The sequence below is a fragment of the Chanodichthys erythropterus genome, chromosome 1, assembly GCF_024489055.1.
Source record: "Chanodichthys erythropterus isolate Z2021 chromosome 1, ASM2448905v1, whole genome shotgun sequence".
In the NCBI taxonomy this organism is placed as follows: domain Eukaryota; kingdom Metazoa; phylum Chordata; class Actinopteri; order Cypriniformes; family Xenocyprididae; genus Chanodichthys; species Chanodichthys erythropterus.
Window position 1 is genome coordinate 29,288,875 of NC_090221.1, and position 15,015 is coordinate 29,303,889.

The window sequence follows — 15,015 nt, forward strand, 5'->3', positions numbered from 1 at the left end:
AACTCGCATTAAAACATCTCACTCCCACTGTGAAATACAAATATTTGATCGAGTCTCTGATTATTTAAAAGTAATTGTCAGAAAAAGGGGCAGAGTTTCTCCTGGAGCAAGATGTCTGAGAGTCACTGTTCTCGGGGGACACAACGTTATCGACCCCCTTCTTGCTGAGCACCTGAAAACTCTTCCCTCTTGTCTGAGGCTTTTTCCTGTCTTTTTCTTTGTCCTTTTCCATTTCCTTCTCTCGTTTCTTTCTGTCTTTCTCTTCCCTTTCTTTTCGCTCTTTCTCTCTCTTCCTTCTCCTCCTCTCTTTCGCAGTCAGCTTCTCCTCTTTTTCACTAAAGTCCTGGATGAGGATTTTGGGAACGGGGGTTTTATTGGTGTCCCCACGGAGAAGGCGGAACAGACCCCGACGTTTTGGAATGTCTGACTTCGTCGGTGAGTTAGGCTGAGCATGTGTGTCTTGTGTAAGTGTGTGTGTCGTCTTTTCTGAATGCATGTGTTCTTGCTGATGTGGTTCTCTGAAGGTGTCCTCAGAGAGGATTGTGGGATAGGAAACCCGCGAGCTGGAAGTCCTTCGCAATCGGAGCTGAGCTGGCGGGACATTTGGGTTTGGGGATTTTGAAGATTGAATTAAAGAGGGAGAATCTAACTCTTGGCTGTTTTCTGGTATTGCACATTCACTGTCATGAGGGTTGCCAGATCCAGCAGCACAATCCTCTGTATTACACTCTGGGTTGCCAGATCCAGTAGTCACATCATCTCTGTTGGTCTCTGGGTGGTCAGATTCAGTTACGACAAGCACTTCTTTGTAATCTGGCTTGCCAGATCCAACAGCTGAATCCTCTGTTTTACTTTCTGGGATGCCAGATCTAGTTGTAACTTGCACATCACTGCTTTCTGGGTTGCCAGATCCAACATCCAAGACTACTGTATTATTCTCTGGATTGCCAGATTCAGTCATAACAAGCACATCACTGCATTCTGGGTTGCCAGATCCAACAGCCGAATCCACTGTGTTGCCCTCTGGATTGTCAGATCCAGTTGTTACAAGCACTTTATTGCTTTCTGGGTTTTCAACAGCAGAACCTAATATATTGCTCTCTGAATTGCCAGATCCAACAAAAATTTCCACCTCATTGCTTTCTGTTTTTTCAGATTCAGTGGTAACATCTGTCACGTTACTTTCAGGGTTGCCAGATCTAGTTGTAAGCACATCATTGCTTTCAGGGTTGCCAACAGCAGAATCCTCTACATTTCTCTCAGGGTTGCCAGATTCACTTATAACAGGCACCTTGTTGTTCTCTGGATTGTCATATTCAACAGCAATTTCCACACCATTGCTTTCTGGTTTGCCAAGTTCAGCGGTAAAATCTATTGTGCTGCCTTCAGGGTTGCCAGATCCAAGAGAAACATGCATTTCATTGTTTTCTGAGAGGATAGTATCATCCTCTGCATTGTGTGTGAGGTTGCTTGATTCTTCAGTTGTATTGACTGGTGATTTATTTTCTTCATTTTTTTCGGGATTGTTTTCACTGATTCCTTTGTTACCAGATGTGGCAACAGCGGCAACATCCATGTCACTGTTTTCAGAGTGTCTAGATGTTACATCTGTTACATCTGGTTCAAGGGTGCTGGTGCCATCAGCATCATCATCCACTTCATTCTGTTCTGGGTTTCCAGATCCTATTGTATCCTTCACAGTGGAATCAAGTGAACAGTGCACTAACTCTTCGGATGTAACTGTAGAATCCATGTCATTGCGCTCCGACTCGCTTGATTGGGATTGCTGTACGGGATCTGCTGATCTTTCTGGATACTCAGTTTCACTCTCTTGTTCAGTTTGTAGGAAGGATGCTTCAGATGTTTGCAATGGGTTATTGTCTCTCTCTTCTAAGCTTACATCTTGTCTTTCTTCCTCCAATCTCTTGTCATCTTTCTCCTCACACATCTTTGTAGGGTCCGTTATCTCTTTGGTTTCTTTTGTCTCCTCATGGAGAACATTAATGTCTTCTTGCTGTAAACCTTCCTCATTGTCTACATCATGTTTTTCACCAGTAATCTGAGTCTCTTCGTCTTCCTCTGTAGCTATGTGTATGTTCAAATCCTCTTTTTTCTGCCTTTCTGAATGTTCATGTTGATCGCTAGATGTTTCAGACCTCTCTTCCTCCTGGACAACATGTATCTGTACCTCTTTCTCTGGGATATTTTCCTCATTTTGCAAGTTGTCTTCAGTTATTATGACAATTGGCAACCTATCTTCTGTTTCTTTTTGTTGTTCACAGTGTTCTATTTGTATTTCCTCTTCCTGGATGTTGCTATCTGGCTGTATTTCCTCTTCCTGTTTACTGAAAACAATCTGTGTATCTTCTTCCTGTGATGTTTCAACGGGTGTACTTTCTTCTGGCTCTAAAGTCCTCTCTTCCACAGTCTGTTCATCTTGACATGTCTGTTTATCTGTGTTCTGTTCATTTTGATTTGTTGCTGCTTCTGTGTTCATATCATCTTGACTTTTGTCTTTTTCTATATTCTGTTCATCCTGATGTCCTTGCGTTTCTGTATTCAGTTCATCTTGATTTGTGTCCTGTTCATGATGGTGTGTCTCCTCAATCACACATTCAGCGGCCCTTTCTTTCTCATCACCTTGTGTTGTTGCTGAATTATCTTGCTGTTGGTTTAAAGATGCTTTTGTATGCTCTTTCTCAAAAACATCAGAGTCAATACTAGAGGACACGACCACTGAGATGTTTGGATGTGTGTTGTGATCTTTGTGTTTGTGTGTACAGAGCTCATCTGCAAGCCTGTCCCGTTTGTCCCTTTGCTCACCAACGATACCACACACACTCCTCCTCCTCATCTCCTCATCATCGCTCTCCTCTATCAGACTTTGTGAGAATATTCTTCCTCCTCCATCCCACTCCTCTGTGTCAGTCTTACTGCTCCTCTTCCTCCATTTCTTGCGCAGACCCGAAGGAGAAAGTGAAGAATGTGAGCGCATTAGAGGAATAATCAGGCTCCCCTTCTGTCGCTCCTTCTTTTCGTGGTCCTTTTGTTTTTCCTGCGCTCTCTCCCATACCATTCGGTATCCGTGACAGCGCCCTCGTGGGTCAAAGGTCGAGTTCGGTCTCTCTATCTTCCATTTCTCCAGCTCTTTCTCAGTTTGTTTTTGCAGGTCCGACAGGGACAGGGACACTGAACATACCTGAGGGTGTAACAGTGTTTTTGAGTAAAGAAATCTATCAGGACTTAAGGCCTGTTCACATTAACAGAAATCTTCGCCATGAAAATTTTTGCACGTGATTTGTCTTTTTTTTAAGCTCGTAACACACCAAGCCGATGCCGACGAACTAGTGGCGATGAAAGCAGACTGCGGGGTTGGCTCACATTGGCAGCGTCTGGGTGCAAAGTTGCCCAGACGGCCCTTCTGCACCTGTGTAAGAAGAAATGCCTTTCCGTACCAGCAGGTGGCAGTAGCTGAACAGCCAGTCAGAATGATCAGATGTCCCGACTGACCGACGAGCTCCGACGCAAATTCAACATGTGGAATCGGCCCAAAAAAAGCAGACGAGAACCAACTTCAGACGACGGTGTGGAACACATTGAGAAAACTTAGTTGGCCGACGAACAAAAACTGCCCGACAGCCGACCGTTGGCTTGGTGTGTTCCGGGCTTTTGATTAAATGTGCAATCACATTAGAAAAATTTCAAGGGCGAAAAAAATCCATTGTTTATTTTCAATAGTGTAGCGATATATGAAGTACAGAAGTCACTGTCAAACCAAGCAGCTTTTTGTTGATCAATGCAACAAATTAGCATGAAAATACTTGAACACGCACAAAAATTTCCCAAAAGTGTTGATTCCTATTGAAATGATTGGATTTTGCCTGTGATTTGTTGAATAATGCAAAATGTGGTCACACTTAAAGGGTTAGTTCACCTAAAAATGAAAATTCTGTCATTTATTACTCATCCTCATGCCGTTCCACACCCGTAAGACCTTCATTAATCTTCGGATCACAAATTAAGATATTTTAGCTGAAATCCAATGGCTCCGTGAGGCCTCCATAGGGAGCAATGACATTTCCTTTCTCAAGATCCATAAAGGTACTAAAAACACATCTAAATCGGTTCATGTGAGTACAGTGGTTCAATATTAATATTATAAAGCGACGAGAATATTTTTGGTGCACCAAAAAAACTAAATAACGACTTATTTAGTGATGGCCGATTTCAAACACTTTCAGGAAGCATCGGATCATAAATGAATCAGTGTATCGAATCATGATTTGGATCGTGTGTCAAACTGCCAAACGGCTGAAATCATGTGACTTTGGCGCTCCGATCAGCAGATTCTACACACTGATTCATTGATGATCCGATGCTTCCTGAAGCAGCATTTTGAAACTGGCCATCATTAAATAAGTTATTTAGTTTTTTGGCACACCAAAAATATTCTCGTCGCTTTATAATATTAATATGTTTTTAATACATGTCATTGCTCCCTATGGAGGCCTCACAGAACCACTGGATTTCAACTAAAATATCTTAATTTGTGTTCCGAAGATTAACGAAGGTCTTACAGGGTGTGGAACGACATGAGGGTAAGTAATAAATGACAGAATTTTCATTTTTGGGTGAACTAACCCTTTAATGTGTAAAAAATGGTGGACGGGATGAATGAAAATTCAAATTCACTCTCTGACAGTAAGTGGAAGTTATAGAAAAAACAAAAATACTCCGGTTACCCCAGTTCACCCCATTGGCGTATAAGCTAAGCAATCAGGCTAATCGTATATCTGTATGCTATCCTGATACTTATGCTAACTAAAACAAACATTCAGTGCTTGAAGTGGGAAAATAAAAGTGCCGATACTCCTGATGCTCGGTTTAAAATGCGTACCTAAATAAGGGAGGGCTCGGTGAGCTTCCGGTGAATGTGATTTCACCAAGTACCACATCTTTGTTGATCCTGGAACAACATTCCATTCTACCAATCAGATTTGAGGGACAAGTTTACCATTTATGTCAAGTTTAGGCCTGCAACCAGGGTTAGGCGCTTCTACATCAATGTTATTCACATATTTTTCCCCTCTGATTTTAGGGATAAGTTATAGGTAGGATCAGGTTTAGGGGTAGGAATAGGGTTTAAGACTAAATTTTTGGATAGGAATGTTGTTCCAGGATCAACAAAATATGTTGATCAAGGAACATGTCTTACTTGGCAAAATCATGGTGACCGCGAGCTTCAGTATGTGCAACATGTTAAAAGTGCTGGTACGCAAGGAAAACTGGCAGTACACTAAAGGCAAAATACTGTGTACTGGTGCTTACTGGCCCGCTTCAAGCACTGCAAACATTGATGGTCGGTATCATAGTTCAAATGACATATGTGATTCTGCAGGAATTGTAATCAAGCGACAGTATCCATTAGATGTTCTCAATGGAATCCCTTGGGGTCCTAATGGACACCTGATTTCGAGTACCAAAAAAAACAATTTCTGACAAAACAGTTTCTGGATTTTTCCTCTGCTATCTACTGTAACATACCAAAATAGTCCATTCATGGGCATCACCAAGCCATGGTTTTTGTAAAAGAAGCAGCTCTGGCCATGTGGTCAAAAGCGCAAATCTTATTGTTTTTTCAGGTTTCTGAGAGATGAGAACACCTCTCCGTCAAAAAAAATCTGCATTGACAGCATGCCAATGTTCATGTCGGTCTGAATAGATGCAGCCATTCATTCAAATTAAAAATGTTTATCGCACCGGATTTTCATACGGAACATTTGTTTTGGTGTGAACAGGCCTTTATTTAGATTAGTTGAAATACAATATCAGTAATATTACCTCATGGATAAAGGCATCAGCCTGCTCATTTTGGACACGCTCTTTAACACCTCGCAGTCGCTCCAGGGTTTCCATCTGGCCATCGCATTCTTTTCGCTGTCGTCCATCTCCCAGACATCGGCGCACCAGCACCACAGCAACCTGAAACAAAACACGCACACCTGCCACACACACAAGCTGTGGTCACTACAAGGACTTCAACAACAGGTCAGCATGCCAAGAGATGTATTAAAGGTGCACTAAGTACTTTACATCTAAAAAACGATGGTAAGCTTCAGGAAAGGAACAGAATGGAGACCTCAAGGCTAAACATTACAAATTCTCTCAGCACTGAAACTAAACGCTCGCCTACGCTTGTGTAGCTCACATGCCCACTGCTCTAATCTGCTAACATGAGAGCCAAAAGTATAAGCTTCTGATCTCTGTCGTTGTCTTAAATGCTTAAAATAGTGGCTGTAGGAATGGAAAGTCCCACTCTTCAGTTACAAGAGAGTTTCTTTTCTTTTGGATATTATTGGATATTTAACTAAATGTTTATCAAGCAGGTAGGAGTTGTATTTGCATAGTAAGAAAAGAGTGCAACCGTCAGTTTCCAGAAGTAAAATCTCTACATAGGAAAATGGTTTTTAAACGATAACTTATAATTTTGTTTTAAAAAGACCTTCGTTAAGTTGTGAAATTGTTAATCGATGGTATATGCTCTGCATTATTTTAACTTTTTTTTTTAAATACTTGTATTTAACAACAGCAGGATTCTTGGTTAAAAACTACATTACCCATGATTCTACCAAAAAAAAAAAAAAAAAAAAAACACATCAGAGAACTGCAACAAGCAAATTGTGCCAAAAGTCACTCTGCAAATGACGAAATGGAGTCAGTGACCATACGCTACTGACTACTTAAATGTGTTTATATGTGCATATTTTGCAATAAAAAATGAAATTGTGTTTCAAAATTTAATAAATATCCTAAAATGATAGTTTTATATTTCTTTGTTGTTTTTAATTTGATTGTGATTTGCAATGCTTCATGGGATTATAGTTCTTCCTCACTAAAGCCATTAAGTAAACAGTTTTGTAATTTTTTTTTTTTCAATTTTAAATACCTTTTTGATTCAAATCTGCATTTATGATGTTGTGATTTATCTTGTTGGTTCGGTTCATAGCTTATAACTCTTTCACAAAGACTTGTTCCCTATGAGAAAAATGAATGAAAAATTTCAGTACCATTGAAAAAGTAGGCGGGCACTGTTGCCCTCCATAGCTGACCAGGGGTTTTGCCAAGATGGCCGCCAAGCAAACTGAATTGCCTTAAAAGGATTTTGATACTACTCACATGATCACAGCAAATCTCCAATAGTCTAACACTTTTTGTTGCAGAATAATAATGGTGGGTATAAAATACTTTTGTAAAAAGGGACAAATATTGCAACAATGGCTTCCAGTATCTGAAAATTCGCCATCTAAGCCAATATGTGTCATTATAACATCTAAATACCACAGGCAAACCAAAAATTACTTAGTGCACCTTTAAATCTTGCAAATATATAGTTGAAAACAAACCATAACAGAAAAAGAGATCCCAGACTCTGAGCAGAGTGTTGAAAGGAAGATGGCGGCTGTACAGGCACATCAGCCAATCGGTGGCAAACATGAGAGGCTCCACCCCCTGACTCTGTAGGTGTTTGTGTGCAGCTGGACACAGTTTCTTTAACACACTTGAGAGAACAGCAGCGTCAAATAAAACACCTTCCTAAAGAGAAAGGATAATAAAAGTTTAGCATTTTTCATGCACATTTAACAGTTGGTTTCATGGTTACTTTAAAGATGCCCTACCAGTAGAGGACTGTAGTATCCAGGGAGGTAGAGCTCACTAATCTGCACCAGACACCAGAACGCCTCCTAAAACAGAAAGACAATTAGTTGCGCAATGTCATGCTAACCTAGCATACAGTGCTAACCATTTCTGCAGTAGCCTATGCATATAATTTCCGGAATTAAATCAGAACACCAGTTAAAATTAAAAATTAAACAATAGTAATGAGGTCACATGGTGAACGTGATTTTACCAAGTACAACATGTTCCTGGAACAACATCTTTGTTGATCCTGGAACAACATTCCAATCAACCAATCAGATTTGAGGGACAAGTTTACCGTTTTTGTCAAGTTTAGGCTTACAACCAGGGTTAGGTGCTTCCACATCAGTGTTATTCACCTATCATTTCCCTCTAATTTTAGAAATATGTTATGGGTAGGGTTAGGTTTAGGGTTTGGGAAAAGGTTAGGACAAATTTTCAAATGGTACATACTGTTTGAAATGTTTATCATTGCATACACTTTAAAAAATGCTGGGTTGTGTCAACCCGTGTTTGGGTCAAATATGGACAAAACCAACCATTGGTTTAAATTTTTTAATTAATTTTTTTAAACCCAATGGTTGGGTTTGTCCATATTTGACCCAAACATAGGTTGAAACAACAAAGTGTAATGTGTTTCAGTATGCATTTAAAAAAAAAAAAAAGACGAAAAAGATGATAGAAAGAGATGATCATCTCTCTTATTTGACCATTTAAGGTTATTTTACCAGTAAGATTTAATACTTTTATTAAGCAAGGATACAATAAATTAATCAAAAGTGCCAGTAAAGACATATAATGTTAGAAAATACTAAGCAGCAGAACTGTTGATAATAATCAGAAATGTTTCTTGAGCAGCAAATCAGCATATTAGAATGATTTCTGAAGGATCATGTGACACTGAAGACTGGAGTAATGATGTTGAAAATTCAGCTTTGCATCACAGAAATAAATTACATTTTAAAATATATTAAAATAGAAAACAGTTCTTTTAAATTGAAATAATATTTCACAATATCACAGTTTTTTACTGTATTTTTAAGCAAAAAAATCCAGCCTTGGTGAGCATAAGACACTTCTTTCAAAGACGTTATAAAAAACATACTGACCCCAAACATTTGAATGGTAGTGTACATTACGAATGAGTCAACTTTAGCATATTATTTGTTTGTTTAATCTGTAATATCTCTGTTATCTATTGTATGATAATGACAGAAGCGGTACCTCAGCAGGCATGTTCATCAGAAGGACAGCGGCCACCGGACCCTGTGCCTGACAGTAGCCCTCATCTGGACGATACTGAGTGTACGCTTTCAGGACCTCCAGCAAGTCCTTCTGACTACTCATACAGAGACCAGACAGAAGCAGACAACGAATGAGAACAGGAGGTTTATGAGTAATATAGTGATTTATAATGCTACAGAGCAGAACGCATTCCAGCATGGGAAGGGAAATGACAGTACCCATGGCCGTCTTTGGACAGGAACATCTCATGGAAGGGAAATTGTCTGTCTGTGTCTCTTTTGATGACATCGGTCCATCCCTGATGATCTGGAGCTTCAACTAGTTTCTAAAACAGCAAACAGGGCTTATAAAATAAGAATATAAAAACACGATACAAATACGACCAATCACTTACTTTGAAGAGTTCTTGGTTTTTGTTTTTTCTATCCTTAGCTCCACAGAGCAGTGGCCAGCCCTTTGCCCTGACGGATGCTGGGATGCCCTTCTGACATTGACCTTTGACCTGAGACAAAGGAAGAGAGCTAAGCGATGCGGTTGGCCATTGTAAGACTTATGTTAATAATTATATGCTTTTATGACTGCAAATGGCTTCAAAATTTTCTTTTTAAAACAGAAAAGAAAAAAATGGATAAGGCATTTCTTTAATAATTATCTTACATAAATGTATTAAATAAGATGATCCCACATCTAACATATTGAGGATATATTTGGCACTCATTTGCAGACTGCAGTATTTGACATTTAACATCCTGTATCATATGTGGACCCACGATGACATGAGGTCTCATGCAATAATCAACTGACAAATCAAAGCTCACAGAATCAAGATGATCATAAATAGCTGATTACATTTATTTTCTAAACTAGTTAGATGTTTTTCACCATATCTAATTCAAAGAGTATACTTTTTACCCTATAAGCAGCTTGGACCTATGGCAGCGTGTGAAACAGCTGGGCTATTTACACATTTCTAAATCATTAACTGATTATTGATTTATCAATTTATAAGTTCCACAAATAGCCCTCTACAATCTACAGCTGTTCAACTTAAAAATAACCTGAATATGTTATTATTCTGTATACTGCCCCATTTGAAAAAGAAGTGCTCTTAATTGTATTGAATTTGCACTTGTAGTGTACTTCAAAATCTTAAAAGTATATTTATATATATTTATATAACTGTACATGCAGGCAATATAATATTAATTAAATAAAAGGCACTTAAGTGTGTTTGAAGAGAGTACATACAGTGCACAGCGTAAATGAGTACACCCCCTTTGAAAAGTAACATTTTAAACAATATCTCAATGAATACAAAACAATTTCCAAAATGTTGACAAGACTAAGTTTTATATAACATCTGTTTAACTTATAATATGTAAATAGGGTTAATAATATAACTTAGAGAACAAAATTTTCAGTTTTACTCAAATTAAGGTGATGCAAAAATAAGTACACCCCACAACAAAAACTGCTACATTTAATACTTTGTATGGCCTCCATGATTTTTAATGACAGCAGCAAGTCTTCTAGGCATGGAATGAACAAGTTGGTAACATTTTGCAACATTTATCTTTTTCCATTCTTCAAGAATGACCTCTTTTAGAGACTGGATGCTGGATGGAGAGTCAACTTGTCTCTTCAGAATTCCCCATAGGTGTTCGTTTGGGTTCAGTTTAGGAGCCACTGAATCACTTTCACCCTGTTCTTCTTCAGAACTCCAACAGTGGCCTTACATGTGTGTTTAGGATCATTGTCATGTTGGAAAAGTGCACGACACCAAGGGCACGGAGTGAGGGTAGCATCTTCTCTTTCAGTATAGAGCAGTACATCTGTGAATTCATGATGCTATCAATGAAATGCAGCTCCCCGACACCAGCAGCACTCATGCAGCCCCACATAAGGAAACTGCCACCACCATGTTTCACTGTAGGCACCATGCATTTTTCTTTGAATTCCTCACCTTTGCGACGCCATACAGTTTTGAAGCCGTCAGTTCCAAAAACATTTATCTTTGTCTCACTCCAGAGTATAGAGTCCCAGTAGTCTTCATCTTTGTCAGCATGGGCCCTGGCAAACTCTAGGCTTCTTTCGTGGATGGCACCCATGCATGCCATTCCTCAGCAGTGTACGCCGTATTGTGTCATGGGAAATAGTCACCCCAGTTTGGCTTTCTACTTCTTTAGATAACTGCAATGAACTTGCATGCGATTTTCTTCAACCCTTCTCATCAGAAGACGCTCCTGTCGATGTGTTAACTTCCGTGGACCACCTGGACGTCTCTGTGATTTGGTTACAGTTCCATCTTTTTTTAATTTTTGTACCACTTTTGCTACAGTATTCTGACTGATAAGTAAAGCTTTGCTGATCTTCTTGTAGCCTTCACCTTTCTGGTGTAAAGAAATTATTTTCTTTCTCAGGTATTGTGACATTTCTCTTCCATGTGGTGCCATTGCTGACAGCATGAAATGGGAAGGTGTTTTAACACCCTTTTATAGTCAACTGTGTGCTGGACACCTGTGTAATGAAGAATTCGATTCACCTGTGGTTGAATTCTTGTTAAATTAGACATTTGTAGTCTAAAATTTGGCTTTGCTCCAGAGACTTTCAGTGGGGTGTACTCATTTTTGCATCACCCTAATTTGATTAAAATTGAAGTTATGTTAAGTAAAAATGAAGTTATATTATTAACCTTACTTTCATGTTATAAGTTAAACAGATGTTATATAAAACTTAGTCTTATCATCATTTTGGAAATTGTTTTTATGTTTATTGAGATATTGTTTAAAATGTTACTTTTCAAAGGGGGTGTACTCATTTACGCTGAGCACTGTATATGACTGTTTCTTAACACACTTAAAGGAACACTCCACTTTTTTTGAAAATAGGCTAATTTTCCAACTCCCCTAGAGTTAAACAGTTGAGTTTTACCGTTTTCGAATCCATTCAGCCGATCTCCGGTTCTGGCGGTACCACTTTTAGCATAGCTTAGCATAGTTCATTGAATCTGATTACCGTGACCGTTAGCATCACGCTTAAAAATGACCAAAGAGTTTTGATATTTTTCCTATTTAAAACTTGACTCTTCTGTAGTTAAATCGTGTACTAAGACCGACGGAAAATGAAAAGTTGCGATTTTCTAGGCTGATATGGCTAGGAACTATACTCTCATTCAGGCGTAATAATCAAGGAGCTTTGCTGCCGTTCCATGGCTGCAGCAGGCGCAATGATAATGATAGTATAGTTCCTAGCCATATCAGCCTAGAAAATCGCAACTTTTCATTTTCTGTCGGTCTTAGTACATGATGTAACTACAGAACAGTCAAGTTTTAAATAGGAAAAATATCAAAACTCTTTGGTCATTTTTAAGCGCGATGCTAACGGTCTAATCAGATTCAATGAACTATGCTAAGCTATGCTAAAAGTGGTACCGCCAGAACCGGAGATCGGCTGAATGGATTCGAAAATGGTAAAACTCAACTGTTTAACTCTAAGGGAGTTGGAAAATTAGCCTATTTTCAAAAAAAGTGGAGTGTTCCTTTAAGTACACTTTTAAAAAGTGCACTTTGTAATAATATCAGATTCAAATAATTACTTTTAAGTACACTTATTTTGATATGTTGCCTAACATACTAAAGCACACAAACAAGTATGTGATTATAATTTAACTGTAATGTGTTATTCAATATTACATTTATAGTTAAAATATTTTAAATGTATTCAAATGCAACTTTGTTATTACAAATGTGGAATAACAAATATATTCAAATTCATGACATACATTTTAAACAGAAAAACAGAAAGATTAAAGTATATTTTAGTTTATAAATAATTTTTCAGTACATATATTCCTACATAAGTGGGACAAAAAAGCAATAAGTTCAGCTAATTGCATTTTTAAATTTTAACAATAATACATTTTCATTTATTAAAATATGCAATAAAGTATCTGAAAACATTACATTCAGTTTGTACCTATGTATAGTATAAGTATATTATACTATACATACGTAAGAATATATTATACATACTATGCATAAGTAATAGTATAAGTATATTATAGTACAGTATAAGATAAGTATTAATAAGTATAAGTACTATATAATAAGTACTCTTTTTAAAAATATGCTAAAGTGTACTTCTTTTTCACAAGGGATTGGTACATAATTGCTAATTTTATCATTGCACGATTATAAAGTTAATATTTGATTTAACAACGTGGTGCGCCGTGCAAATCTTGCCACCACAACGTTTGATTTTGCTTGACAGTGTTTCCATGTGAATTATAAATGTCTCCTATCTGATAAATATGAATTTCTCATGTCTCTATGATATTTTCTATATATATCTGGGGGAAAAAAAATATGAAAAAATGCCTAAGTGATGGATGGGCCCCCCATGTCTAAGTTAATATTTTAAATGTGTCAGATGTAGATATGATCTTTCTTGTTAATATATGCAATAAATTCAAACACAAATCTACAACAGTGAGATACACACACCTTGTTGCTCTTTTTCTCCATGACTTGCTCCCATTGTGTCATGAGGCTGAGCCATTTGGACTCTCGATGTCTCACTAACTCAGGACACGGACCGTCACTGTCAACAACACACACAATCAGTAATTCTACACCACTATACTCACAATACTGCAGCATACTTCAGTCTTAACTGTAGTGTATTGAGATTGAGACTGTACAGTCAGCGTGAATAACATTTTCCAATGAAGCAGAGAATCACACACCTCTGCCCTGCTTCCTAACTCTCTCTCTCACTAAAGCGTCTCCATACCAGTGCAAAGCATGAGTGTCATAAGAGGCAAACACACAGAAAACAGGAAACCACACTCTGACAGGCCAGATATCTCTATAGCAACATGACAGGATGTTGAGAAGGAGAAAATAAGAGTAAGAGGTGTAGAAGGTAACGGCTGTGTATAAACTGTGACTGAATTAACAATACAGGATAAGAAATGCCTTCTGAAAATGCTTTCATCACAGATCATACATTGTAAAACACACACTGTGGGCTTTAGGGAGAGACAAACACTTAAATCAACCTCCACACAAGCTCTATAAGCTGTGATGGACGGGAGTGAACGGACATCAACACAGACCTGTCAGTTTCTCCATTTCCTAGAATGAAGCCAAAGCGGTTAGTCTCCACAACCGTGACCTCCGGCCCATGATTCCCCTCCTCATCCTCGCTATGGTCCGGTTTAACCGACATCTATGTGTTTTTTGAGAGAGCAGTACATGATGTCACATTTAATAACGAATGGATTTCTATGTCAGTCTCATTTCAGGTTAGCAAACAAGCGCCATTTCAAACGCAAGTTTAACTGCACGACAAAACATACATGGCAACATTTGGTAGAAGAAAGAACCTGTAACCTGAAATTAAACCCTATTTGCTCATTTACATTAGGCACATTAGGAGTTATCACTAATACAGCAGAACAAAAGAAACACAGTTTTTTAATAAAGGTCAATAGAGCAAAAGTTACCTTCAGGTTTCTGCCACACTGAAAGGTGCAGTTGTCCTCTGATGGGAGGGAAGACAACCGAGACTAAGACTTCCGCTGTAAATTCAGCTTAGTGTGTGGTTGTGCGTGCATGCGTGTGTGTGTGTTTGAATCATCGATGGCTGCAGGAAAGGGCAGATTGGGTCCTTCTTTATTATGAAAATCGAATAGCCCAGTGATTTCTTGTGTTAACCATCATGAGGAACTGAGAGTTCAGTTTCACTAGTGCACTGAAATGTGATGATGGCATACTTCATGTGCAACTATTTAACCTCGTATTAATTAAGAGACTACATTTAAATATGTATTTGCCCTCTACAGAATAGGGTGAAGGCAGATGAAGTGGGAAACTGATCATTTGTAATTGGCTTTGTTTTAAAATATATTCCAAATGGCTCATAACATTTTAAAAGTACATATACAGATCAAATTGTTTCATACGAAAGTTAAAACTCTTCCTCAAACTCCTTATAGATAACAATTTCACAATTCACCAGGCCAAGGTGCAGACATTTTGGAGAAATTCAGGTCCACTGTTTATTGTCAAT

The 15,015-nt window shown here is 38.2% G+C and overlaps 1 protein-coding gene across 1 annotated transcript; it reads right to left on the reverse strand.

Annotated features, from left to right (window-relative positions):
- Positions 1–64: 64 nt before the first annotated feature.
- tbc1d10c (TBC1 domain family, member 10C) lies at positions 65–14,647 on the reverse strand. Its single transcript, XM_067408451.1, has 10 exons — positions 14,450–14,647; positions 14,060–14,172; positions 13,446–13,542; positions 9,338–9,445; positions 9,162–9,268; positions 8,923–9,037; positions 7,677–7,742; positions 7,404–7,593; positions 5,842–6,002; positions 65–3,199 (listed from the first exon to the last, which is right to left on the reverse strand). The coding sequence occupies exons 2-10, from the start codon at positions 14,170–14,172 to the stop codon at positions 65–67; spliced, it is 4,092 nt and encodes a 1,363-aa protein (XP_067264552.1). The 5' UTR covers positions 14,450–14,647.
- Positions 14,648–15,015: the final 368 nt, after the last annotated feature.

Bases quoted from the DNA above. Each gene is read 5' to 3' on its own strand.
- tbc1d10c (XM_067408451.1), bottom strand. From the start codon at position 14,172: ATGTCGGTTAAACCGGACCATAGCGAGGATGAGGAGGGGAATCATGGG. The intron at 9,269-9,337 runs GTAAGTGATTGG...TTGCTGTTTTAG, and splicing joins AAAACCAAGAACTCTTCAAA to AAACTAGTTGAAGCTCCAGA. The intron at 7,743-8,922 runs GTACCGCTTCTG...TTTCTGTTTTAG, and splicing joins TGATGAACATGCCTGCTGAG to GAGGCGTTCTGGTGTCTGGT.